At 44.9% G+C, this 24,382-nt stretch overlaps 5 protein-coding genes across 6 annotated transcripts; 3 read left to right on the forward strand and 2 right to left on the reverse strand.

Moving 5' to 3' along the window:
* The first annotated feature begins 1,567 nt into the window (after positions 1-1,567).
* Positions 1,568-3,210, forward strand: LOC135595509 (cytochrome P450 94C1-like). The gene has a single exon (XM_065086519.1). The coding sequence runs from the start codon at positions 1,616-1,618 to the stop codon at positions 3,092-3,094; it is 1,479 nt and encodes a 492-aa protein (XP_064942591.1). The 5' UTR covers positions 1,568-1,615; the 3' UTR covers positions 3,095-3,210.
* A 4,862-nt stretch (positions 3,211-8,072) lies between these two features.
* LOC135595511 (copper transport protein ATX1-like) lies at positions 8,073-10,621 on the forward strand. Of its 2 annotated transcripts, none has more exons than XR_010480395.1 (3): positions 8,073-8,215; positions 9,820-9,899; positions 10,243-10,451. XR_010480395.1 is itself a non-coding variant. In XM_065086521.1 (3 exons), exons 1-3 carry the CDS (start codon positions 8,207-8,209, stop codon positions 10,392-10,394), a joined length of 237 nt encoding a protein of 78 aa, XP_064942593.1. In that variant the 5' UTR covers positions 8,073-8,206; the 3' UTR covers positions 10,395-10,621. The 2 variants fall into 2 exon arrangements, 1 of the variants encoding a protein (XP_064942593.1); XM_065086521.1 differs by having other exon boundaries at positions 9,820-9,893; positions 10,241-10,621.
* A 593-nt stretch (positions 10,622-11,214) lies between these two features.
* On the forward strand, positions 11,215-14,206 carry LOC135595510 (large ribosomal subunit protein P2A-like). Its single transcript, XM_065086520.1, has 4 exons — positions 11,215-11,347; positions 12,571-12,659; positions 13,064-13,299; positions 13,952-14,206. The coding sequence occupies exons 2-4, from the start codon at positions 12,572-12,574 to the stop codon at positions 13,976-13,978; spliced, it is 351 nt and encodes a 116-aa protein (XP_064942592.1). The 5' UTR covers positions 11,215-11,347; position 12,571; the 3' UTR covers positions 13,979-14,206.
* Positions 14,207-15,832: 1,626 nt separating this feature from the next.
* Positions 15,833-18,769, reverse strand: LOC135595512 (serine/threonine-protein kinase D6PKL2-like). Its single transcript, XM_065086522.1, has 2 exons — positions 18,132-18,769; positions 15,833-17,083 (listed from the first exon to the last, which is right to left on the reverse strand). Exons 1-2 carry the CDS (start codon positions 18,683-18,685, stop codon positions 16,270-16,272), a joined length of 1,368 nt encoding a protein of 455 aa, XP_064942594.1. The 5' UTR covers positions 18,686-18,769; the 3' UTR covers positions 15,833-16,269.
* A 2,644-nt stretch (positions 18,770-21,413) lies between these two features.
* Positions 21,414-23,110, reverse strand: LOC135595513 (uncharacterized). The gene has a single exon (XM_065086523.1). It carries the CDS (start codon positions 22,769-22,771, stop codon positions 21,743-21,745), a length of 1,029 nt encoding a protein of 342 aa, XP_064942595.1. The 5' UTR covers positions 22,772-23,110; the 3' UTR covers positions 21,414-21,742.
* Positions 23,111-24,382: the final 1,272 nt, after the last annotated feature.

The following is a 24,382-nucleotide window of genomic DNA, read 5'->3' on the forward strand; positions in this document are numbered from 1 at the left end:
CTGCTCGTGTCGGTCGACGCCTAATCGGAACGCCCACCCTTCGCCCACTTGATTCGAAAGCGCTTTGGAGGGTCGGCCGAAACCCCCACCATCATCCCGCGCACGTGGGTTTGCTCCCACGCGCATCTCGTACGTGCCGAGGTGGATGGCATCGTCCGGGCGTTCGACCGGCTGGCTGGCATGTGCGCGTCAAGTTCGGCTGGTATCTCACGCGTGCTGCAATTGTGTCTCCCCACGCCTTCGAGTCTTCCGCCATTAGTGTCATCCAATTGTGGTCCATTTGCTATTCTTTTAAGAGGAATCATTGCTGTGCCTATCATTGTTCTTATCTCACGAACTGTCTTGCACTAATTGAATTCTAATACTTTAGTTTCACATCACCTAATCAGAGTATAATATATAATAATCGAACGTAGTTTTAAAAAGCTGTGGTCCGACATCGATATATATATATATATATATATATATATATATATATATATATATATATATATATATTTGATTCTTTTAGATATCTCAACCACGTGCGACAAATTACAGTGTCCGTCCTTTAATTTATCGTATGCATGACTTTAATCCAACAAGGACAGACGAGCGATGACAGAAGGACTGTCCGATGACCCTTTTCCGTGGCATTTAACCCCGTTTCGTATCGTTACCGATAAAGCCGACCCACAAGCGACACGTGCGTACACATGTATATGCCTGTAGGAGCACAACCACACGGTGTGCGGTCGACATCCAGGGACCCACCGGTGACGAGAAGCGGATTCGGATCTGGTTAGGTTAGCCCGTCTCCCGTTTGACGGTGCACAGGAACCACGCGCGATATAGGTGGCCGATTTGATCTCAGCACGGGAACTCGACACGTCGTCATCGGAAGAAACCTTCAAGTTTTTGGGTATCAAAAACCATCTTTAATGTGGTTGTCACTTCGACCGGTTGCAGCTCTTTGTTGATATGACGAGCCAGATGAAGCAGTACCCTTCACACACGTCACTGTTGGAAGAGCTAGATGTGTACTTGTGTGGTTGGCGAATAGCCCACCTTATCCTGATGGAGATGTATGTGTCAAGCGATACGAAGAAGAAAACACAAATAAAAAACCTTAAGCAATGTATCACGTAGGTGCTTACGTTTATATGTGTCACTGTAGCTGTGCGCGAACAATAAGAATTTAATGCTAATATACGTGACGCTCGAGTACAGCAAAGTCCTGCCGTATGCACATTAATGGACGGACGCGATCCAACTATCATCCGTTTAATACCATTCCTTACTTGCCGTATGCGATTTGAGGGAAGGTATACGCATTTATGTGATACAGGAAGTGGTCAGATGGCTGTCTATCCGCAAACATGCAATCGCTGTGGAGAAGCCACGACGCTCGACAGCAGGACAAAGAAAAGGGATAGAGCACGTGATGGAAAGCGACGACGGCAAGGTCCATCTCCCAACCAATGGTCTATTAGGGCACGCGGTGCTCGTGCACTAATGTTCGACCACAGAGCAGATATCGCCGATATAAAGTGTTACCCTTGCCTCCACTTGCTGCGTCATCCTTCCTCCTATCTAACCTTCCGTCATTACCGGCTGAAGAAGGGAGGCAGCAGCGATGGTGACGGCGGACCACCTCGCTCTCGTCTTCTTCTCCTTTGCCGTGGGCTTCGCGCTGTTCTCGATGCTGTTGCTGTTGCTGCGGAAGCGGCGGTGGTGCACCTGCCATGTGTGCAGGGCCTACCTGAGCTCGTCGTGGGCCGCCGAGTTCGACAACCTCTGCGACTGGCACGCGCACCTCCTCCGGGAGTCACCCACCGGCACCATCCACGTCCACGTCCTGGGGAGCACCATCACCGCCAATCCGACCAACGTCGAGTACATGCTCAAGACCCGGTTCGACAACTTTCCCAAGGGAAAGGGTTTCTCGGCCCTCCTCGGTGACCTCCTCGGCGATGGCATCTTCAACGTCGATGGTGACTCGTGGAGGTTCCAGCGCAAGATGGCGAGCCTTGCGCTCGGCAGCATCTCCGTGCGTTCGTACGCGCTGGGGATTGTTTCCAGCGAGATCAGCCGAAAACTTCTTCCGCTGCTGTCGTCGGTGGCCGACAGACGAGACGGCGTCGTGGACCTCCAAGATGTGTTCCGCAGATTCGCATTCGACACCATATGCAAGATCTCCTTTGGGCTGGACAGGAGCTGTCTCGAGCGGTCGATGCCCATGTCGGAGTTTGCGGCCGCCTTCGACGCCGCTTCAAAGCTGTTGGCGCGGCGGGGGATGGCGACGGCGTCGATGCTTTGGAAGCTGAAGCGGTTGTTCAACGTCGGATCTGAGAGGAAGCTGAGGCGGGCGATCCGGAAGATCAACATGCTGGCAGAGGATATCATACGGCAACGCCGGAGGCTGGGTTTCACATCCGGCCACGACCTCCTCTCTCGTTTCATGTGCTTGGTGGACGACGACGACAAGTTCCTCCGCGATATAGTCATCAGCTTCCTCTTGGCCGGCCGAGACGCAGTCGCCTCCGGCCTCACCAGCTTCTTCCTGCTCCTGTCGCAGAATCCATGCACCGCGGCGGCGATGCGCGACGAGATAGCCGGCGTGATAAAGGACGGGAACGAGGACACGGTGAACTACGAGCAGCTGAAGGAGATGCACTACGTGCATGCGGTGCTCTACGAGAGCCTGCGCCTCTTCCCGCCGGTACAGTTCGACTCAAAGTTCTGCCTCGAGGACGACGTGCTCCCGGACGGCACCTTCGTGAGCAAGAACACGAGGGTGACGTACCACCCGTACGCCATGGGGCGGATGGAGAGCATATGGGGGCCCGACTGCAGGGAGTTCAAGCCGGATCGGTGGCTCCGCGGCGGGGTGTTTACGCCGGCGAACCTATTCAACTACCCGGTGTTCCAGGCCGGGCAGAGGGTGTGCCTCGGCAAGGAGCTAGCGCTGGAGGAGATGAAGGCTGTGGTCGTCTCCGTCGTCAGTAAGTTCGACGTCGAGGTGCTTCAGGGTGCCCAGCCGCTGAAGTTCGACGTCGGGCTCACGGCTACCATCAACGGAGGCGTGTCCGCTCGGGTGAGCCGGCGATCGTAGATCCCATAATGTCATGGTCAATATGGTTCCCTGTTTTTTTGGCACCTGAGAAGGTGCTTAGTTTCTTCCTCCATCGTTCTGATCTGTTGCAATGATATGTACAGATTAAGACAAAATATATCATACTACTATTTGAACAATAATATCTAACTATTAAAACTGCAAAACAGTATTTTTTTTGTTATCAAATTAATCATAATATTCAAAAATAATTATAATATAACTATACAAAGTCATGAGATATCTCATCAATCCTCCAAAGGCTACAGTCTAGCTAAGCACAACAATTGGTACTGATGCTACAGATGAGAAGGAATAAGGATCTGGTCCACTTTTCTCTTTCATGTGCATGATAATTTCATGTCCAAATGTATTGGCACATGTTGTTGACCTAATGCAAAGTTTTTTCTTCAAAGATACAATTATATATATACATATAATTATTCATAAAATTGACCAGTTGAGAGGACTATTCTCTTATTAATTTTTTTTTATTAATAAATATTCAAAACCCTAAGGACATGTCATATATGAGAGAGTAAGAATGTCTTGGATAGGATCTACATCAGTATCTCTTAGTTTGACTCAACGTAAAGTATTTTAACCCTATTCTAATCAATGATTCGTAAATTATCCTTATTAGTAACCACCTCACAAGAAAAGATTCACCGAGAAAGATTAGTAGTATCCCCGAAATGAAGAATACTAATGCAAAGTTTAGTCAGACCTCCTCTCTCGTATACGGTAGGTGACGTAATTGGTAGGAATGTCTCCATTTCTTTAAGCTAATTGCCTCAAAAGAAAAGGAATCGGCACATGTCGGATAAGAAGTGATCACAGTTCCAACTGCACCTAATGCTTGAATTCCGACCCCTTAATAAACAAATAATACAATATGCCATTGATAACGTATGTCCAGTTGCTCATTCAACGTAGCAGCTACGTGTCTGCCTCATAAAGTAAAGAAGAACTGAAGAAGTCAATTATACCCTTTGACTTTTGTTTCCTCGTGGTTGTGTTGGGGAGAGAATATGCACTATATAATTCACTTCATGAATCGTGCTGCAGTGTTTTTGAAGATTTCGTGTTACATTTCTTTAACTAAGAATTCCAAAATAAAATAATATTCATGAAAATTAACAGCTTAGTGAGTTCGAAGAACAACTTAACCTGTGTATGACACATGTCAAGACAATTATCGTAGCTTATCTGAATATAAAATAGTGTGGCCGTCATGACTGGTGTTAAAGCACACATTAATCGTGATGGTGGTCGTCTTGTCTTTTGTGAAATTGGAACAAGAAGACAACCACAACGGGTCCGAGTCAAAGTTTCTTGGAAACGAAAAGCCTTTTGCATTTGGAATCATTGATCTCTCACGGTACATAATAGTCAACCATGTTGAAAACTGATGTTTGAGTACCAAAGCTGCTTTGAATCACTAAAACAAAGCTCATGTTCTAAACGAGAGTTAAAGGGAGAGATTGGATGACCTTATGGGACTCGAAGTCTGTTCGGGTGGCCAATCCTATGAATCGTACTAAAAGCTTTTGCCTTTAACGCACTAAATTACGCTGTCATTGGGTCTGTAGCTTCCCTATTAATAATTCGGCTCGTCGGGAAGGCACAGCAAAATGCAACATCATTCTCTAAAAAAGAATTGCTTCATAGACTAATTACATATGTATTTTATCATCTTAATAGTATTATATTTTTTTATATTTTATATTAGAATCTTTATAATTATGAAATGAAATAATTATCTTTATTTTTCTAATATCGTCATCTGACATAACACGTGACATCATCTTACACGTTGAACTTACGTTAAATTGATGAACAACATGATCATTTCACTAATTCATTCAACCAAAGAAACGGGCCGCATCAACCGTCGACACGAGTGGTGTGCATGTTACCTTCCTCTCCATCATCACTAACGTCCCATGGATCGATTCCCTTCGCCTTGCCTCCATGTTCATCTATATTGTCCCACTCGAATTGTCGATCATGCTCGACCTCTCGTTTGGCGTTGAGAGTATGATCGACCTTCCGTTAGTGTCACTGGTGACTAAGCTTCTCAACTTCGTTGTGGATCGAACTAGGCTTTAGGTGGAGTCCCTCCTCTATGAACTCCACCCACACGTAGTCGTCTTCAGTGACTTGACTCTGTGACGCTCTTCTTCTTCGTCTTCGCAGTGATCTCCACTACTACGCTCATTATCCCGACACAGCTCATCCATAGCCTTGCTCTGCCTCTCGGCAATATCATGTCACCCCCTTTGGGCTTCCCACTCCGACTCTATAGTAATGGAGGATGACAATAGCGTGCATCGTTGTGAGAACTAGTGATGACATCTCCTTGCCTAGATCACCTTGATGAAGGTAGTGAAGCCAATAGCAATGCTGTTGATGATGGTGGACACACAGGAGGTAAGGATCTATTTGGTTCATGCACTAATGACATGTGTAGATGCCACCCTAAGCTCTTCGTCCTTTGTACCATTAAATTAATAGTTCAAGTGATCATTTTTACTATTTATGGAATTGATAATTCAGTATATGATATCATGTGTTATATATTTCGTGAGTGTAGCCTACGACATTAGAAAAAATAAGATCAATTATTTTACTTTCATAACTATAAGAATTTTAATATAAATTTCAAGTAAATAGTGAGAGTGATGTCACATAAAAAAAAATCATTATTTGATCTTATGGTCAATTTATGAAACGTGTGATATAAGGATGATGAAAATGTTGGATTTGTCGGATAGAGGAGGCAACTCTTGAGACGTAAATATCTCGTTTTGGGTTGAAGGTTGAACTTATTCTTTCTCATCGTTTGGTGTTTCGTGTAGGGTTTCGCGCACATTTCTTGGAGATCGTTGCGACAGTGGCAACTGTATCCACGGAAACCAAGATGGCATTATCACAAACAGCATGTGAGCTATGGTTAGAATGCGCTATCGCTGTATCGATGGCCAATTCGCAGAACATGTGAAGCACGAGAACGGAGAAACTGACATGGCGGCATCACGAGGACCAACCGATGGACGGTGAGATCTCATTTAGAACATTGTTTGATTCCACGAGAAGAAGAAAAGAAGAAGAAGAGATCATGTCAAGAACACGTCGAAGAAGCTACAGAAAAGTGAGATGGCATTGTCACAAACACATGATGAGCAATTTAGGCATGAAAGATATCTGTAGCTTCTACATGTACTATCTTTGACCTCCTTGTCTTCCACTAGGACACCTTTCGGAGCAACGCCTCGCTCACATATTGTCCGACTTTAGCTGCTATATTTGCTAACCAAAAAGCATAGACAAAAGAAAATGTAATTCCGACAACTATTCTGAACTGTACATTCGATTCCTTAGTTAGCATGGTTGCATTGGTTATCCTTCCTTTTGTTAGCATATTCTTGTCGTACGACCACAAGAATCATTCATAGTATGGTAATTTCCTTGGATTAGAAAGGGAAAAGTCTGCATGAACCAGCCAATGGCACAGTCAGCAGTTGTTTCTTTTCCAAGTCCATGTGGTCATCAAATCCGACAAAGGGGCCGCAATCTAGAAAACTATTCGAGTCCACTTTGGAGCATTAAACACGTGCTTTTAGTGGTCAAGGCCGGAAAATAATGACACTAAAGTAGAGAGACTAGGCTGTGTCAAGGAAACTTGAAGCACATGAAGCGTTTCTTTATTGCCTTATCTCTAAGACGCCAAACAATTCTTCTGCTGACAACTGTGACGCTCGTTGTAGCAGAATATACTAGTAAAGAACATGCATTTGGACTGGTTCCTAGGCTCTGATCACTTATTTGTGAGGATAGAACTACTCCGACATAATAAATGTTGGGTCCAATTCTCATAAAATGTGTTATTAGTGAACCTTTATACCGTGACTGGCTGAGGTGTCAGCACAGATCGATCCTGTCTCGGGTGTACAAGATTGCTCGCGTTGATACTCGAACAGCGAAAATCGTCATCTGATTGGGTCAAGCTCGAACCTCGCTTCTGGAAGTAGGGGTTTCCCTTTGATTAGTCTCCTCCTTCCCTATCACTTGGCTCCTATACACAGGTCGGGATTGAAAGAGAAAATTTTCAACCTGACCCCTCCGAAGATTTAGTTAGAGCTAAGTGAAAATAAGGGAAAATCCTCTTTATCGTTGGCTCGACGATGGGTTTTTATACCCTACGCATGCGGACCAATCATACCTGATACATTTACGGTCGTCGACCCTTTAAGCGGCGAACTCATTTCTCGTACAGACATCGAGCGTCCTTTGTGTCTCGTCCTCGAACAATGGTGTCACACACGATCGGTGCCTTCCTGATCCCACGGGATAGCGTTGTACTCGGTCAACGTTGTCCCAATCTTTGCAAAGCAACGTCGTACTCGGTCGGCACTATCTGAGCTTTGCGAGGCGGAATCGTACTCGATCGGCACCATCCTGACCTTTGCGAGGTAGTGTCGTACTGGAGGGGGGTGGTGCCGACGTGGTTTGCCATGTTGACTTTGATGCTATGTTTAACACTGATGTGATTGTTACCGGTTGTTAGAGCGTACGTTCCCAAATTGTGCTCTATCATATGTGCATCCGAATAATCTAATTGTCCATTGTTTGCTGAGCCATTGAAGCCTTCTTTTTCCTCAAATCGATGTTGCGTTTGCCACTGATGGATAAGCTCGCCCATCTTTTGGATTGGCCTTCGATGGGCCTATAGGTAATGGAACAAAGCCCAAGGCACAGCCATGGTTAGGACTCTAGCGAGCCTGCGGTACGTCACAACCTTAAAGGCAACGTTGATCTAACCGTCTATTCGGACATGCAAACCCGAACCAACGTTGATCTCCATTGCTCGTCCGTTCTCTGATTACGCTAATCTTGACGCTTTTCCCCAAAAATCGACGGCAAGATCAGAGGCCACCGCTTCGTGTATAGGTCGTTACCTTTACGGAAACGCCATGTAAGTTTCGATATTTCTTTACGACCCACCCCGTTCTCCCCCGCGCCTCCAATTGCTGTTCCTCTTTTCCTCCACCGGCCACGGTCGTCGACTTCCTGCGTCGCCTCTGCAATCTTCCCCCGACTTCTGCGCCCATGACTGAGGTATTTGGTGTCTAATTTTAGAATAAGCGAGGCTTTCAGATTATTGATTTCTTCCTCCTCTACTTGGGTTCGGGATCGCCCTTGATCATTGATTTCTTGTATTTTCTTTAACCATTCTGATTTCGGAGAACTTTATGGGTTTTCCATGGACGATTCTTTTTAGACATGGACTAATTCATACGCTTGATAGTCATATATTTTGTTCGACAATAAGGTTGATCATTGCGATTCTTTTAGGTTATGTTCTTTACCCCGCTTCCAATTTATCCAATTTCATGGATGATGCTATTACCATCATTCTTGCCCTTTGATTAATTATCTTACTATTTCTTGTCTAAAACATGAAGATTCCATTTAGTATTGTAATATAATAGAAATTGATTATTAGTACCACGTTATTTAGTCCTCAATATGATCTAAGAAGACTTTTGGCAAAATGTAACATTAAGAAAAAGGGGGAAGTGGGACATTGAACTGTATACAAGTCAAATATATCATGGCAAACCGGTGAACCTTGGGACAACAATTAGCCTCTTCCTTCCATATGTCTGTCCTTTCCTTTTTCCGTTACTATATAATGTAGTTGAGGTGCAATGGATGATGATTGTGTCACGACGTGGATCTGATGGAATGACTAAACCATCAGCTTGTTCAGTCCAAACAACTGACCAAAAATGTGTAAGTCTACGCTGATGCCATTTCAAGTATTCGAATGTGGAATTAAATTTGGATGTGTTATAATCGATAATTAATATATGATTATAGAAGACGCCATTTGGTAAGTTATGATAGTTGCAAAAATCCAAAAACAACATAAACTAGTGGAATGGCCTCGCATTATAATAGGAATAGAGTTGGTGAAAAGATTAGAAAAAGGAAATTGATCCCGCATGGTTGGTCGTCTCTAGCCGATGTGTTTTGGCCAACCTTGGGTGAAGAAGGCTGCGAAGAAAAGAGATATCACAGAAGCACCCCACTTCACTACAGCGCTCGATCTTAATAGGTGCAGAATAAGAGAAGAGGGTGATTGGTAGAGGAAAATTATAAAAAGAGGATGAAAAGAAAAGGAAGAGAAACAAAAGAATAAGAAAAAAAACTGAAACAAGGAGAAAAAGAAAAAAAGTAGAGGAGGAAAATAAGAAAGTTAATTTCTTGTTTGTTTTGTATCTGATATTATTCTTAAAACCTATGGTATGGTTGATCAGCCTGCTGAACCGATCAGTGACCTAGTGATCAGAAGCTTGGTCATGCTGATCGCTAGTTCAATTCTCATAACTATGTTTAAATGTTGTTCTTTGGGTTTGGTAAAATTCATGTGTTGTAAATTTATAATTGAATCCGTCAATGCAGGACCTAAATCTCTGTGACTTTTAAGCTTGCACTTTGTTATGTGTAGTGTTTGAATTCTATCCTATATCTATCAGAACCCACTTCTTATGAAATTATCATGGCAAGGCTCAAATTTTATGTAAAACTTGGCCATACTTTTTCTTGATTTCTTCTTAGGCACATGCCTCGTATTATTTTTATTCAGAGTGGTTCTTGTAGTTGGCATCTATGCTCTCTAAAATTGAAATTTTGTTGTTGATTTTTTCTTTTCACAGACTGTTGTCCTCAAGGTTGGTATGTCATGTGAAGGATGCGTTGGAGCTGTTAAAAGGGTTCTAACCAAAATGGAAGTTCAGTTAATGCTTTCTTTTATATTTTTTTTCTGATGCTATTTCTTGATATTTGACTTTCTTGGAGCTCATGTTTTTTGTTTAAAGTAAAAAAAGAAGAAGTCTGATTATGGTGCGTGATGTCCAACACCATCATACCAAAGCTTAGTAGCCTAGTTCTGCCATGTTTTAGATTGTTGTGTTTTGGAAAAGTTAATTTCCTGTTGGCAAGATCTTCATTTGGTTTTAGCAAAATATTTGTACATATTTATGTCTCAAATCCATTTATGACGAGCAATTTCAACAGTACTTTGACTGGCTCAATGGTATACATGTGCATCTTCATCATGTTGCTTGTTTCTTTTTCAGGCGTCGAGTCCTTCAACGTTGATCTGAAAGAGCAAAAAGTGACTGTGAAAGGCAACGTGAAACCTGAAGTTCTTCTTCAAACTGTCTCAAAAACAGGCAAAAACACTTCCTTTTGGGATGCCGAACCTGAAACCAAGGAGGCTATTGCATGATGATGATATCCTACTTACATGCAACCTTTTACCAAATAAATTGGACTCTTTATGTCGTATGATCTGTTAGTATGTTATGTTGCAGAGCTTGGTTCTTGATACATGTTGAGTACATACTGATTATTATCTGATCAACTGTGACATATCCCTTCCGGTAAGCTTGTGCCAACCGTCAAGTGAACTTATCAAGGCTGATCTATGAAAAATATCCATTGCCAGTTTGATTAGATCCATATCTCACTCTACTTACGGGTTAATGGTTATCTTGATGTGCTCAATTTCAATGGAATTTAGTTCGCTCAAGCGCCGATTATTAGAACCTGTGAATGGTTAATACCATCTTTGCATCATGTTCTATCTCTGTTATGTCTTCTTGCGTTCTGCTTGTTATGCTCTGTTCTTTATTTTATTTTTAAGGTGGATCTGTTTCTTGGTTTTGAATTGAGTTTGGAGGGATTTGATCCTAAGCTAGTAAGTAATTTAATTGTACCATTTTCTTTTTCTTAGTGTATTGGCTAAATCTAAACAATGGATGATTAAAAACAAAAAAAATCAATCGACAAGTGTTCATATGCTCAAAGGAAACCACATTCTTCCTGTAAAAGTGCAGCGTAAAAAGACCTAATCGGTCGATATTAGAGGAGTCATAATTTTGACCCATTTGGGCTCAAATGTTCTGTTCCAGAGACGGCCACGATCTCGTCCGTGCATCCAAAGAGGGCTTTGCGATCGGGTAATACATTTGATCGGGTCCTGATCAGACCGTGTATCCACACACAGATCAAACACTTGAACGGCAACTGACGGTCACGATGACATCTCGATCAACCTTGGCGACTCCATCGTGTCTTCTATATAAAATCCGGCTGTCTCCGTCTCCAAGATCCTCGCGAAGTACAACCCTAGCCCGAGTACCGTTCCTCGTCTTTGCGGCGGATCTCGCAGCCCTCCGAGTAATGACTCCCCCTATCTCATGATATCTCCATCTACCGCTCTATGCCCTTTGTTTGTTGTTTGGTCCGTGGTTTATTGATCGTGCGCTCCCTCACATTTGCTTTTCGATGTCGGCCTATTTTGACACTCATTTGTAATGTTATTATTGTTGCTGCTGTTGTGATTTTTTTTGTGATGCAATCTTTATAAACGTTTAGTCGAAAGTTATGCTTATTACGATTGGGAAGATTGCTTGTAGGCGATATATACATTTCCGTGGGAAGTGAATTGTTATATCCTGTGCTAAAACGTGCTACCGTGGAAACACTCTGACTATAACAGCAGTTCTGCTTAGAGTCATTAGTATTGCCTTCTATTAATAACCAGGCTTAAATTTCCAGCGCATTTAGCTTTGCATGTTGAATAGTCGTACATATAAACAATGTTGTAGAATCTGCTCAGAAGAAATGTGACTGTTCGGGAGGATCTTTGGAAAAGCAGCAGCTTTTATGGTCTTTATAATCATTCCCTCAATGAGGTTTCAGTGGCTTGCTGCCAAATCTCTTGGATAATTCCAAAAGATTGTGTCAGTCGTTTTCTGCTTGCTTGTTTATCAAGAAATTCTGTTATAATTTTGGAAGGAACATGTTTTCTTATTTTCGAAGATCAGAAAAAGAAACCTCACGTCTTCTCAAACAACTCCAGGACGTGAAGGCTTGACCCTGATTCCAGGAATGGAATGGAAAGGAAATTCCCTTTTGATCAGCATAATACAAACACTAGAATTTTATTTCTTGAATGGTGAGAGAATATCCTCCAAAAACTCTTGCAGTCGTGCTGTGACAAATTTATCTCCTTTGTGACATATTTTCAATTCGACTGCTGAACCTGTGCTACTGGTCGGTTCAATAACTCTTCTGAGTCTTTAGTTGAATAGTTGTTTGTTCGAATGAAACATAATAATGGCAGCATGAAACAATTCGAGTATTCTTTAATTTTGGAACATTTTCTGGATTTTTGTGTTGAGTGTTTCGGTACTCTCTAGGTAAGGTTCTTATATTTTGTTAATTGTCTTTTTCTTACATATAGACACATACCCTTGTTATGCTTTGTATATTGTTGGTTTTATAATGTTTGTTATTAACGAGAAAAATATTGGATGAACCTTGTTCCTTGATATGATATAATGAGTTAAATGGATTTTGGAGCGTTCCTTATAGCAAGAATCTGTTATTTTGCTCAGGATGAAGGTCATCGCTGCCTATTTACTTGCAGTTCTTGGTGGAAACATTAGTCCGACAACTGGTGATGTAAAGGGTATTCTAGAATCAGGTTTAGCTTACTTCCTTCTCCTTTTGGGGCATTTTATTGTTATACATTAACGGTTGGGTTGGATATTATTTTCTGTGGCCAGGTCTTAGATCTACTAATTTTGTAGATTTAGCTTTGTAATGCAAAATTTCACCATGATTTTGCCAGATAGTAATATTAGGTACTTTTCATGTTAATCATTCTGTTCAGTATATTAATAAGTCCATCAAGACAGTCGTTTTTCAAATTGATGGTGTGTGCTACCTACAGTTCTCTTTCTTTCTTATTGGATTCCTGGAAATCTTTCTTTTTGTTAGGCTCACTTTTTGAGCCTGAGTTGTGAACTTAATGATAAGAGTTGTGGATTGAAACTATTGGTATCTTAAATTTGCGGTCTTGTAAATAAATCTGTTCTTTGATTTTAGTTGGTGCTGATGTTGTTGATGAAAAGATTGAGCTTCTCTTGTCTCAAGTCGGGGGTAAAGACTTGACTGAACTTATTGCTACTGGGAGAGAGAAGTTTGCCTCGGTGCCTTGCGGTGGTGGTATTGCTGTTGCAGTTGCTGCTCCTGCTGGAGGTAGTGGTGGTGGTGTTGCAGCCTCTGCAGCTGCTGAGCCAAAGAAGGAGGAAAAAGTAGTAGAGAAGGAAGAATCAGATGAGGTAATGTTTGTCATGATATCATTGGGCAGTTCTTTCGATCGAGGATTTACAAATGACTATTTTAGTTGTCTGAGATTTTAAATGCATTTTACCATAAGTAGTCATTGTTGTCTACTTGTGTTGACATGCTGGTTACTAAACGGTAGATGAAGACTACATTCACTAGGTCATCATGGACCATGTGCCTGTATAGTGTCACCTCTTTGCTTTAATTATAGAGTGCTGGAAAAACAAATTAGCCAAGTTACTGTATAGTTGTGGTCCACTTAAAGATGAAATTGGCAGCTTTGCAGCTATTTATCTGACTTACTCTTCAACAATCAGTTGTATGGTTAGAGCAATGCTTCAAGAGTTGCCAAAATCCAGAATCATATCCACTCTTCCAATTGGTAGTTCCTTTGTACTCTATAGTGAACTCGTGAAACCTTTATTATTTGTCTATGTTTTGTTATTTAGCAACTTCTTAGTGTCTTCTCTGCTTAAAGTGTCGTAATTTCATCACACGGCAACTATATGCTGACATAAATGCTGTGCAGTAAACCCACTACAGCAGTCTGAGTCTTGCTTTAGTTAATGCCAGCTTCTTTTCATTTCTGACACCTTTGGCAAATCATAATATGCTTATTCTGATCATATTGTTTATGTTATGCAGGACATGGGCTTCAGTTTGTTCGACTAATTCTGACCCACTGTTTCTCATTATTGAAGAAAGCTTTTTTGGAGCAGCAATTAGAAGTTGACCTGCACAATTTTTGAGACTTCAATTTATTTTCTGAGAAATGTCATGCCCCAGTGTCAGTGAGTCAGAAGTAGTCTGTCAATTTGGTCATCCTTTTTGTTTTATGCAAAGTTGACGAACCTAATAGGAATTTGACTCAAATTTATAGTATCTACATGTTCTTTAAAATCTCGTTCATTCTGCTATCAAGGTAATCAATGATGAGGTACATCAACTTCCGGTTATGCTACCAGAACTATGTTGATTGCTCCCTAGTCTTCGTTTCCGGGAGACTATCATGTTACGTTGCAATCCTACCGCTTTATGCCATTCTATTAAGACCACTATACTAAGTTTATATTTTCTGTTCGAGGTAGTCCCTACAGTTTGGGTTGAGTTGGAATCAAATCAACAAAAAAATTAGAATAAAATCGGAATCAGGTTCTAGTGATCTGATTTTGGATTTTGGAATCAGAATTGATGATCATCAATGGAATTATTTATTTTCGTTTAGTTTCGAATAAAAAAAATAATACACAAATGAGTTTCATGATATAGTAATTCGCATTTCAAGTTTGAGATCTAATAATCTGAGTTAATTTTTGTAACCATCGAATCAGAATCAGAATCGGAATTGATAGTTTTGGAATGAAAACCTAAATCGATTTATTTCTGGTTGATCGACGTGTAGCTCCATATGGAGGAGACATATCGGGTTTCACAGAGCACCCGTAGTGACATGATGTTTGAAAGATAATACGAGCATCTCATAATTCCTTTTGTTTTCTTTCTTCAAGTTTTCTTGCTTCTCGACAAGAGGGACGCAGCATCTAATTATTAGAACGACTGCACAATCGATGAAGTAAAAGTTTCTTGTGGCAGGAGTCCATGAACTCCGTGTGTTGCGGTCACGAGCAGAGCGGGATGGGTGCCGTGGCATGCAGGTCAACTCACACAGAGGTACAAGCTTTCTTCACCTGCATGCACAGTAGGATGACGCCTGATACAGTTCCATTACCACTGTGCCCGGAGACATCGTGGCCGTGCTCAGTAGACTGCGGCAAGCCCACCGGGGTTTCATGCTGCTGTCTGCTGTTGCCTCTCAAAGTTGGGTCTCCTCGAGCAGATCCTAATGAATACCAAAGTTCGGTCTTGCGAAGCATCTCCATGTCCCTCCAGCCGACACAATTATTGTTGCCGACCGTGTCGTCAGCATCGGTATCCGTCAACACAAACAGGACCGGAGCTCGTCTTTACTCCTCCCATCTCCCTACCCTGCCACCTGATATGGCGATCGAGAACCCTCGGCGACCTTCTTCTGCTTCCAAGTGATACGGTGTGAGGGGAAGCCAGTGGCGAGTTGTCCGGTTGGTGCGAGGACATTCGTATCCGATAAGTGCAGATTTAAGAGCTTTAGTTCCTTCGGCCCCGCGAGTTGGCTGATGACAAAAAATAATTCTCTCGTCTGATAATTATATTGGTTTGGACTTCGTTTCGGCAATACCACTAAGAATTATGTCAAATGCGTTAACATGATAATTATCATAAATGCTCCTTATCTACGACGACACTGTAGTTGAAAAGATGTCTCGTTGACTCATAATATTTGTTGCAGCGATAAATGGGGAGACGACGAAAGCACAGATTCCGGAAATGATCGACCATTTGTTTATTTCCATCAATACACAAAATTAGGAAATTACTGTTAAATAAATGGACGAATGAATCAGACTTTGATGTCTATGGATGCAAGTAATAGTCATCGTCATTAGCGGCTACTCCACGCAAAGCAAACATGATGATCACCCAAGTTAGTGCAATTGGTAAACGAAGAAGTATATGGAGATCCAATTAAATAGGGAGATCCAATCCATAAATCCATGTAGTGTACGTTTTTAAAACAAGAGAGAGAGAGAGAGAGAGAGAGAGATAGAGAGAGAGAGAGAGAGAGACTTAATCGACATAAAAGTATATGGAGAGAGTCAGCTTAAAGGGAGGATCAACCAAACCACGTCCCTCGACCTTTCCCCCAAGACGATGCGCAAGGCGGTCACGTCGCGGTCACCACTCGCCACCCAAGAAGCAAACAAAATCCTTCCACCGCTCTAACGCCTTCCCGAGAACTGACACGCGTCGGTGACCCACCCCCGCGTTGGCACTGACTGCTTATACTATGCGGCACGCACGTGACCCGCGCAGGCCGACCTCTGACACTGCGCGCTGCGGTTGACCGCAAACACTTCGAATGGGTTTTAGTAGTACTCCACCGGCGTGCCCGGACAGCTGTCGTCGGAAGCGTCCCGGCTGAGGCCGCTGACGCTGAATGGTGGCGGCACGTAGGGTGGCGGCGCGCAGCGTAGAAGCGCCCAGTTTACCCCGTTGAAGAAAGAGTGGCGCTTGATGGCTGCCGCGCCCATGGTGGATCCCAGCCGCCGCTCCGGGTCCTTCACCAGCAGCCCTGCGATGAGATTCCTCGCCGACGCTGATACCGCCGGGTCCTTGGGAAACTCGAGCGCCCGAGCCACGATGTTGGCCAGCGTCAGCTCGTTGTCGGGGCCCTTGAACGGCGTCGCGCCGTAGAGGAGCTCGAAGACGAAGACGCCGAGGGTCCACCAGTCCACCGCACTGCCGTGTCCCTCCCCCGAGACGATCTCCGGTGCGAGGTACTCGTGTGTGCCCACGAAGGACATGGACCGGAGGTCCACGGGCTCGGCCACGAACTCGAGGCACGGCCCCCGTCGCCCGGGCTTCTTCTTGCGCCTGCGCCGAGGCGGGTGGAAGCAGGAGACCGCAGGGACGATGCAGCTCGGGAGGATGCAGGCGGCGGAAGAGAACTCGCCCGCGACAGCGGCAGAAGACTGGGGCGGGAGAGGGAGCGGGTTCTGGTCGGAGACGATCTGCGCGGCGGTGCGGCTGGCGGAGTCGCACTTGAGGGAGAGGTCGAAGTCGGTGAGCATGATGTGGCCATCGGCGCGCACGAGGACGTTCTCGGGCTTGAGGTCCCTGTAGATGATGCCCATCATGTGGACGTACTCCAGCGCCACCACCACCTCCGACGCGTAGAACCTGCAAAGCCGACGCAACAACATTATTCTACCCATCCTAATGCCACAAAAACAAAAGGTACACCGATCACCACTAGCATTTCTTTATTACATTGCTGGCCATAATCATGCATCGAAGTCAATTAAAACGGAGAAAACGACTGCTACATGCAACTACCGCTTGCTGCATAAAATACAAGACTGTTGCTTTCTTCACGATGGATTCCACGTGAAGGTGTTTTCCATTACACGACGTCATTTACTCCACCACCAGCCCAGGCGACGGAAGTATTACTCTCCCCACCTTAGAACATGTGCATGTGCAGGCCGAGTTCTACGGTTTAAGGTGGTGGTGCAGCGCGTGATAAAAGAAGGATGGAGACGACAATAGAAGGATGGAATGGCAACACGGTCGATCGTACGCTGCGGCAGGAGGCTATGTCGGCGAAGCTGATGGAAGCGGGGGCGTCAACGGCTGGTCGTGCCCACAGACAGCGTCACCATCGACGGCTACAGTGTCGGAATGGCGTAGCATTCTCGCACAATGAAGAAGAGGAAAAAGGCGTGGTTGGGATGGGGTGATGATACTTAGTGCCAAAGCGGACGATGTTACAGGATGCTGCTAAGTGGGAATGAATAATGGTGGAGCCACGTAATAATTTCCTGTTTACATCTTTCCTTAATCTACGCTTTTGATTTCCTCGAGAAAGCTTAAAATCCCGAATCCCCGGGTTGAAGGGTCCCTTATCCCCGTTCATCCTACACTCGCTCTTTTTCCTCAAAAAGCTAAATCTCGAATCCCAGCGATGAATAGCTGCGGATCCCAAGATAAAATTGAATGGAATCAAAAGACAAATCAACTAACTTAATAGTTAATCGTTAGTGGTATTAATAATAATTTATATTAGAATAAGAAAGCCTTGCATCACTTTCAACGCCTTGATTGCTTTCTTATAATGTTTAGATTAAGATTAGAGAGAGAGAGAGAGGTTGATTGAATCCTGGAAAGGGTGGTGGGGGGGGAGGGGGGTGTTGTTGGGCTGCTGCTAATGTGCGAGTGCGATCATTACCTGACGGCGGCCTCGTCGAAGCGCTTGAAGGGCTGGCGCTGGCGGAGGACGTGGAGGTCGCCGCCGGGGCAGAACTCGGTGAGGAGGCAGGACCAGCGGTCGCTGTCGGCGCAGGCGTAGAGGCGAGGGAGGAAAGGGTGGTCGACGGCCTCCAGGATCTCCCGCTCCGTCCGGGCCCGGCCCTCCTTGCTCCGGCCCTCCAGCTCCTTCTTGTCCATCACCTTGGCCGCCAGCAGTAGCCCCTCCGACCCGGCGGACTTGAGCTCCGCCAGGTACACGCTCCCGATGTCCCCGCTGCCCAGCCGCTTCACGAACCGGAGATCGGACATCGACAGGACGCTGCCCCCGCCGACGGGAGGAGCCGACGAGGACTTCACCCGGTGGGTCGCGTCGAGGACGGGGTCGCCGGTGGGGCGGGGCTTGGGGATGGCGCCGGACAGGGAGGAGGAGGAGGAGGAGAGGGAGCCGGAGAGGGTGGACAGGGCGGAGGAGCCGGAGCGGTCCGACGAGCCGAAGCTCATGCTCTGGAGGTCGTCCGCCAGATCGTCCGGCATGGTGGTCGCGCAAGGAGGAGAAGAGGAAGGTGTTCGGGAAAATGGCGACGGGAAGCAATGGGGAGACGGAAGACAAAAAAGGGCGAAACGACGGGTTTTTGTAATCGAAGATAAATGGGCTTCGCAGTTTCATTGGGCCGCATAATGGGCCTTATGGGAACCCTCATTTAAGTTCCTTTAAATTTATATATACATAATCAATAAAAAAATAAAGATTTGTACAAACTAAATTATTTAAATCATGCATCGACATGAATCGAATATGATGTTCGATTGTTCGAGTTTTTTTTATCCATAATTATATTCGATTCAAGATTAAACAAAGAGTAGAGACTCTTACCGTCGTCGAAAACATCTCGATCATCCGCTAATGCGAGGCAATACCTATCCGCCCGTGTGGGGTCCATCGAGTGGTGGCAGGTCCTGCGGTGTCCACAGAGAAGCAAAGATGTGGATGGGAGATAAGCCTATCTAATTGGAGACCACTTTAGCCATGTCGAGGACACTTCCATAGCTGAGCAAAATGAGTCGACGGAGGACATTTTATGAAGCCCGTGTGGCGCGCATGAGAACATCCAATCGATATCCCGCTTGGTGGTGGCATTAAACTTAGTCGATGTCTGCTATTCGACGTCCGGTGGACGCCACATCAGCCGAAACATCGATGGATGGACCATTCTACAATGTGCACAGCCGAAGAACAGGGAAGCAGGAGGAGATACGCTCGAGCTGGTGGTCGCCCTGATGGCAGTCAAGATGAAGCAACGCATCGTATTGTCATGGATTTATGTACCTTCTCCTTCTTTTTATCATATAAAACAAAGTTATAGCAGCACTAGCAGCAGCAGCAGCAGCAGGAGGAGGAGGTAATAATGGTTTTGATGGATTCATTAGAGTGGATAGTGGAAATGGAGGTACATGTTTAGCAATATAATGTTATTGCTGGTGCAACAAGAGGCTAAAAGGTAGCAAGAGAGGCGTTTGGTGTGCAGACTCAGTTCATATATTCTTTTGCGCTTCTGCTTTAGAGTTTTCCTCTTGTCTCCTTCCACTCTCGAATGAGGACCCATGCATGATGGTAACTACAACCAGCTAAGCTCGGTAAACTGGAAGAATGATGTTTTCATTTTTACTATCTTAGAAGCAAAATATTGAACGTTCTCTGTTACACCTTCTTCTCGCTGTAAGTAAAAAGAAAGTGCAAACAGCTTTCTCAATGTATATTCACTGTAAATTAACTAACATAAAGGCCCAAGAATTGGTTTGAGATTGTTGTAACCAAGAATTTGGGACTTTTCTTCCTCAAAAATAAAAAGAAAAAAAAAAGAAAAAGGAAAAGGAGAGCTGTGGGACATAACTCCTCCACTCACTGAGCTTTGCCGATTTGAAAGGTGAGATGTTCGAAAGCAGGATGTGAGGTTTACATTTCATCGAGGATTCGAATTAATTTCTCCTGGATAGGCTCAAAGATCTTTCCTTGAAGCTCCGAGTTGATGACTCAAATCAACTTTCGAGAAACCATCTGTCGTTGGTGGCATAATTCGCATCAATTATACGACGAACTGTGTGTTTGGAAGAATGTGGCACTCGTGAAGCCATGCATGACAAGTGGTCAGTCATCTTCATTCTTACCGTGAGCTGTTTCAAATGATCTCGATGTCTTTGCGTTAGGGTTCTTTCCCATCTTAATATAAGAGACAGCAGAAAGTTGTTGTGTCTACTGTCGTCGTTGGTGCTGCATCAAGAAAGAACGAAAACAGTGTATGGGTGACTAACTTCTGTTGCATCGGAGAAATGGATGTCCTCCGACGTGCACAACACTGTGTTCGATTGATAAGTACGCCTTCAACTCAGCATCAAGCTGGATGACACGACAACACATGCCTATCTTAGAGCTTGCAAGAGGACCCACAAAAGTGAAGCTTATCCTTCACAGCATGCAATCTTTTTCTGCTTTTCCTGTTTGGAAGGGTTCGATGGTTTAATTCGGTGATTTGACTGCTCCTCTGTTATCCATGACGAGTGTGGATTCAAAAAAAGAGACAAAGACAAGAAAAAAAAGAAGGGGAATGGATCTTTATCGTATATGTCTCGAGTTGACGCTGTTAAAATGCTCGATTGGAGCCCTCTCCGGTACAGCAAGTCTCTATCAGCATCAGTGTCATATCAAGTGGTATATGGCAACTTTGTGCCTCGATTAGTGTTACAGCAGCAATGTTCTTATGCTGTGTCTATTACTTGGAGAAAACAGATCCATCCTGAGCATGTTCAATTAAGCTTGAGCTCACTAATCCATGGAGTGGGTGGGTGGTGCCCTTTATCTGACGAGGCCCGACGCCATTAACTTAGTCCTATGGACTCCCTGCTAATTTATGGCAACACACGTTGCCTCGTTGCGGCCATTTATTCTTCTCCAACGTGCTACACTACGTAATGCGAGTTTTGGTCACAAGCCTACGCAAAGTGGACGCGACAGCGGTCCGCCCACCACATTGTGGGATGCCGGCAGTGTAAAGCTGGTTTATGGGAAGTAGAGAGATTAGACGGTAACTAAAACCACGTACGCCGACGTTTGCGACTGCAACAGCACAAAAAGAGTGGTTTCCCTCCCTCGTTAAAGTCAATTGTCTTCAGGAAATGGAGAGGAAGGCCGTCAAAACCGAGGTAAGATTTGTAACACGTGTAGGGCAAATGTGAAACTTAGATACAGATTACGACACCGGTAATGTCGATATCCAACGTAGCAGTTCAACAGATTTAGATTCATTAGAAGCACTGATACAGCAGCACTTGACTACAGTACACAGAGAGAGAGAGAGAGAGAGAGAGAGACAGGCAGGCAGACCCATTGCCATTACCTTCATTAAATAGGGAACAACGACTCTCTAACGCTATTAATACAAGAACATCACATATTGTGGATACAAGAATCGAAAAGAAAACGGAGAAAAGTGACGTGATTACTCGAACCATTGGATCGTTAATCTTTACTCTGTAGCACGAGTTTCGACGTTGGCGAGGCTCCGGCGAACTTAAGGGGTGGGTGGCAGTGCTCTGTCACGGCCGCGGCGCCCGACCGTTGCGCGTGAGGGCGGGCGGCTTCCCCCACGGATCGAGAACGGAGTCGCGGTACCTCAACGGCAGCGCCTGGCTCCTTCCCCGCTTCGACCGCACGATCGGGGCCGTCTCCTCCTCGTAGAGATCGAGCGGGATCCACCACTCCTCTGCATCTCTCCGCTTCTTCGCCCCGGCGCCGCCAGCTGGCCGCCTCGTCCTGCTAGGCGGCGAATGCGATGCCTCCGCCGTCGACGCCGTCACTGCCGCAGGTTGGACCTTCTCTGCCCCTGGCATGTGATCCTCAAAGGCGTCGCCGGACACCTGCCTGACTGCCTCCAGTAGCAAGTCCAAGCAACCATCGCTGCCGCGCCCTCTTCCTCTGCTGCTGGTGCTGCTGGTAGTGGTGACGGTGGTCGTCGTAACCGTGGTGGTCCCCGCTTCCGCTCCTTCCGTTCCCTTCGTTCCTTCTTGTTCTGCGAAGACCTCCACCTTGGCGTCGCCTTCTGCAATCTCCTCATGGCTCTCTCCGCCGTGCTCCCCTTCCGGATCGCATTCGCCCTCCGAGCTCTTTGCTACAGTCAAAGCATCACCGCCGCAGGCGACGGACACCGCTGGCGACAACGAGTGCTGAGACTCTGCAGCCGCCGGGACAGTTTCGGAGGTCTTCCCTGCGGTGTGCACGTCGCCGCCGGACTCCACCGGCCAAGAAGTATCCACAACGACGCCGTCGGACGGGGGGCCATCTCCCGCGGCCGACCCACCTCCGATCTCGTGCGGAGGGCCCAGCCTGAGCCTCAAATCGACGCCGAAGCCCGAATCTTCCTCAGGCGTCTTCCTCCCACCCGCCGCCTCAGGATCGCCATCGCCGTGGTGGGCGGCTTCGGGCTCAGGATGGGGAGGAGGGGAAACGGAGATGATGGCTATGATCTTGGCCAAGCCGACTTGGGCTTTGGAGGCGCCGAAGCGAGACAAAGCGGCGGCGTGGAGTCGCCCGTACGCTCGGCCGTTGACAGGAAGCGACGGAGCCATCAACGAAAGTCGAAGCTTCTCTACATCTCGACCTCTGCCTCCACTTCGCTCCACCTTGTCCTCCTCGAAATCATTACGAAGAAAAATAGGCAATTATAACATTCATAATTATAATAAAGAATAAGGAAAAAAAGGGTGGAAAGGGAACCAAACACGGAAGAGAGATGAGAAGCAACCGACGGAGATGCGACACAGCCAAAACTTACGCACGAGCGAGCAGCAGTGAATACTTTGGTTATTATTTTGGGGTATAGAACAGTCGAAAAGGGAATACTGCATATTAATGTTCTCCTTATGCCTAAACGTTGTTTTCCTGAACAAAACACTACACCCTTTCGAAAGATGGGATAATTCCTAATCGGTTTGTCGCAGAAACATTGTTAATAAGTCAGTGATACCTCATGACGACGACGATCCCTATAAATATTGCGTTGTTGGTGACACTCGTGAGGTATCGTCGTCGAGTTCTCATTCCTATGACCATATGGAGAACTCCATTATAAGCCATCATCATATATTATAATATTCCACCATGCATCATTTTCTTTTAACACAAACCTTTCATTGAAATCAAGAGGATGGGATGAGCTGCAGGTCTCATCCACCGTAAGAAAAAGCAGGTTTGTGAGTTTTGCATGAGTGCGAAATATGAGAAGACTGGATCTTGCTCATCAGGATGTAGATGTCAGGAATAATGGCTCAAAGGTACAACGGGGCAGAAGAAGACTACAAGCCTTTGATATGGTTGACAAGCGAAAGGGAGTCGATATGTATCAGGATGTTTCTTCCTTGCTTGAGTCTCTCAAAGACAGCCAATCCTTCAGACATTGGGGTATCTATATATGCTTCATTATATAGCGCTGAAGCCTTGGAAATTAGTGAAGAGGGCGAAGCCCAGACGCTAGCAAGAGATAAGCCTATAGATCCATCTTTCATACAACCAATAACCCATAACCCAAGTGTCCAGAAAACTTAGAAGTGCACACTAGATTTTGCTTGGAGAAGAGACCACGAGAATAGAGCCAATAGGCACTCAAAGAGAAGTGTCTCGAAGAGTCCCAAAAAAGATGATAGACATATCAACAATCAACTTGGTTATACAATATATGTACAAAGAAGACAGAGGTAGAAAGATATTCCAGTAAAATTTTCACAAAAAGAGTTCAATTTTAGGTGCATAAGAAGTTGTCATATCGTATTCCAATCCCGTTAGACCTTTTCTCTAGTATCATAATTGATCAAGTGCATTCGAGAGAAAAAATAAGAGAAAGAATTCCAAAAAATATTTTGGGCTACTGCTTCAATATAGAATAAACAAATATTATAATTGAATAAGAGATTAGTGAGAATAATATTTACTATGGAATTAAAGAAGATCAACTTACCGATTTGAGAGATGAGAACTTTATATCAACCTTCAATTTGAACAAAGTCTTATCCACTAAAATACTTCGATAATGACCGACAAACGATTTCGGGTTAGAAAGGCAAGAAGATGTTTTATGATGACAAATAACACTCTTTTTCGATTTTGTGGACTTATATTAGTGTCACTTAATCTGAAACTTATGTGAAGGACGACGGAAGACTTGTATTTTATTGTGATGTGAA

Source organism: Musa acuminata, chromosome BXJ1-10, assembly GCF_036884655.1.
Source record: "Musa acuminata AAA Group cultivar baxijiao chromosome BXJ1-10, Cavendish_Baxijiao_AAA, whole genome shotgun sequence".
Lineage (NCBI taxonomy): Eukaryota > Viridiplantae > Streptophyta > Magnoliopsida > Zingiberales > Musaceae > Musa > Musa acuminata.

Excerpts from the sequence above, each read along its gene's own strand:
- LOC135595512 (XM_065086522.1), bottom strand. The coding sequence starts at position 18,685 with ATGCCGGACGATCTGGCGGACGACCTCCAGAGCATGAGCTTCGGCTCG. Across the intron at positions 17,084-18,131 it reads TTCGACGAGGCCGCCGTCAG|GTTCTACGCGTCGGAGGTGG; the intron begins GTAATGATCGCA and ends TCGGCTTTGCAG.
- LOC135595513 (XM_065086523.1), bottom strand. The coding sequence starts at position 22,771 with ATGGCTCCGTCGCTTCCTGTCAACGGCCGAGCGTACGGGCGACTCCAC.
- LOC135595510 (XM_065086520.1), top strand. The coding sequence starts at position 12,572 with ATGAAGGTCATCGCTGCCTATTTACTTGCAGTTCTTGGTGGAAACATT. Across the intron at positions 12,660-13,063 it reads AAAGGGTATTCTAGAATCAG|TTGGTGCTGATGTTGTTGAT; the intron begins GTTTAGCTTACT and ends CTTTGATTTTAG. Across the intron at positions 13,300-13,951 it reads AGAAGGAAGAATCAGATGAG|GACATGGGCTTCAGTTTGTT; the intron begins GTAATGTTTGTC and ends TATGTTATGCAG.
- LOC135595511 (XM_065086521.1), top strand. Across the intron at positions 9,894-10,240 it reads AGGGTTCTAACCAAAATGGA|AGGCGTCGAGTCCTTCAACG; the intron begins AGTTCAGTTAAT and ends TGTTTCTTTTTC.
- LOC135595509 (XM_065086519.1), top strand. The coding sequence starts at position 1,616 with ATGGTGACGGCGGACCACCTCGCTCTCGTCTTCTTCTCCTTTGCCGTG.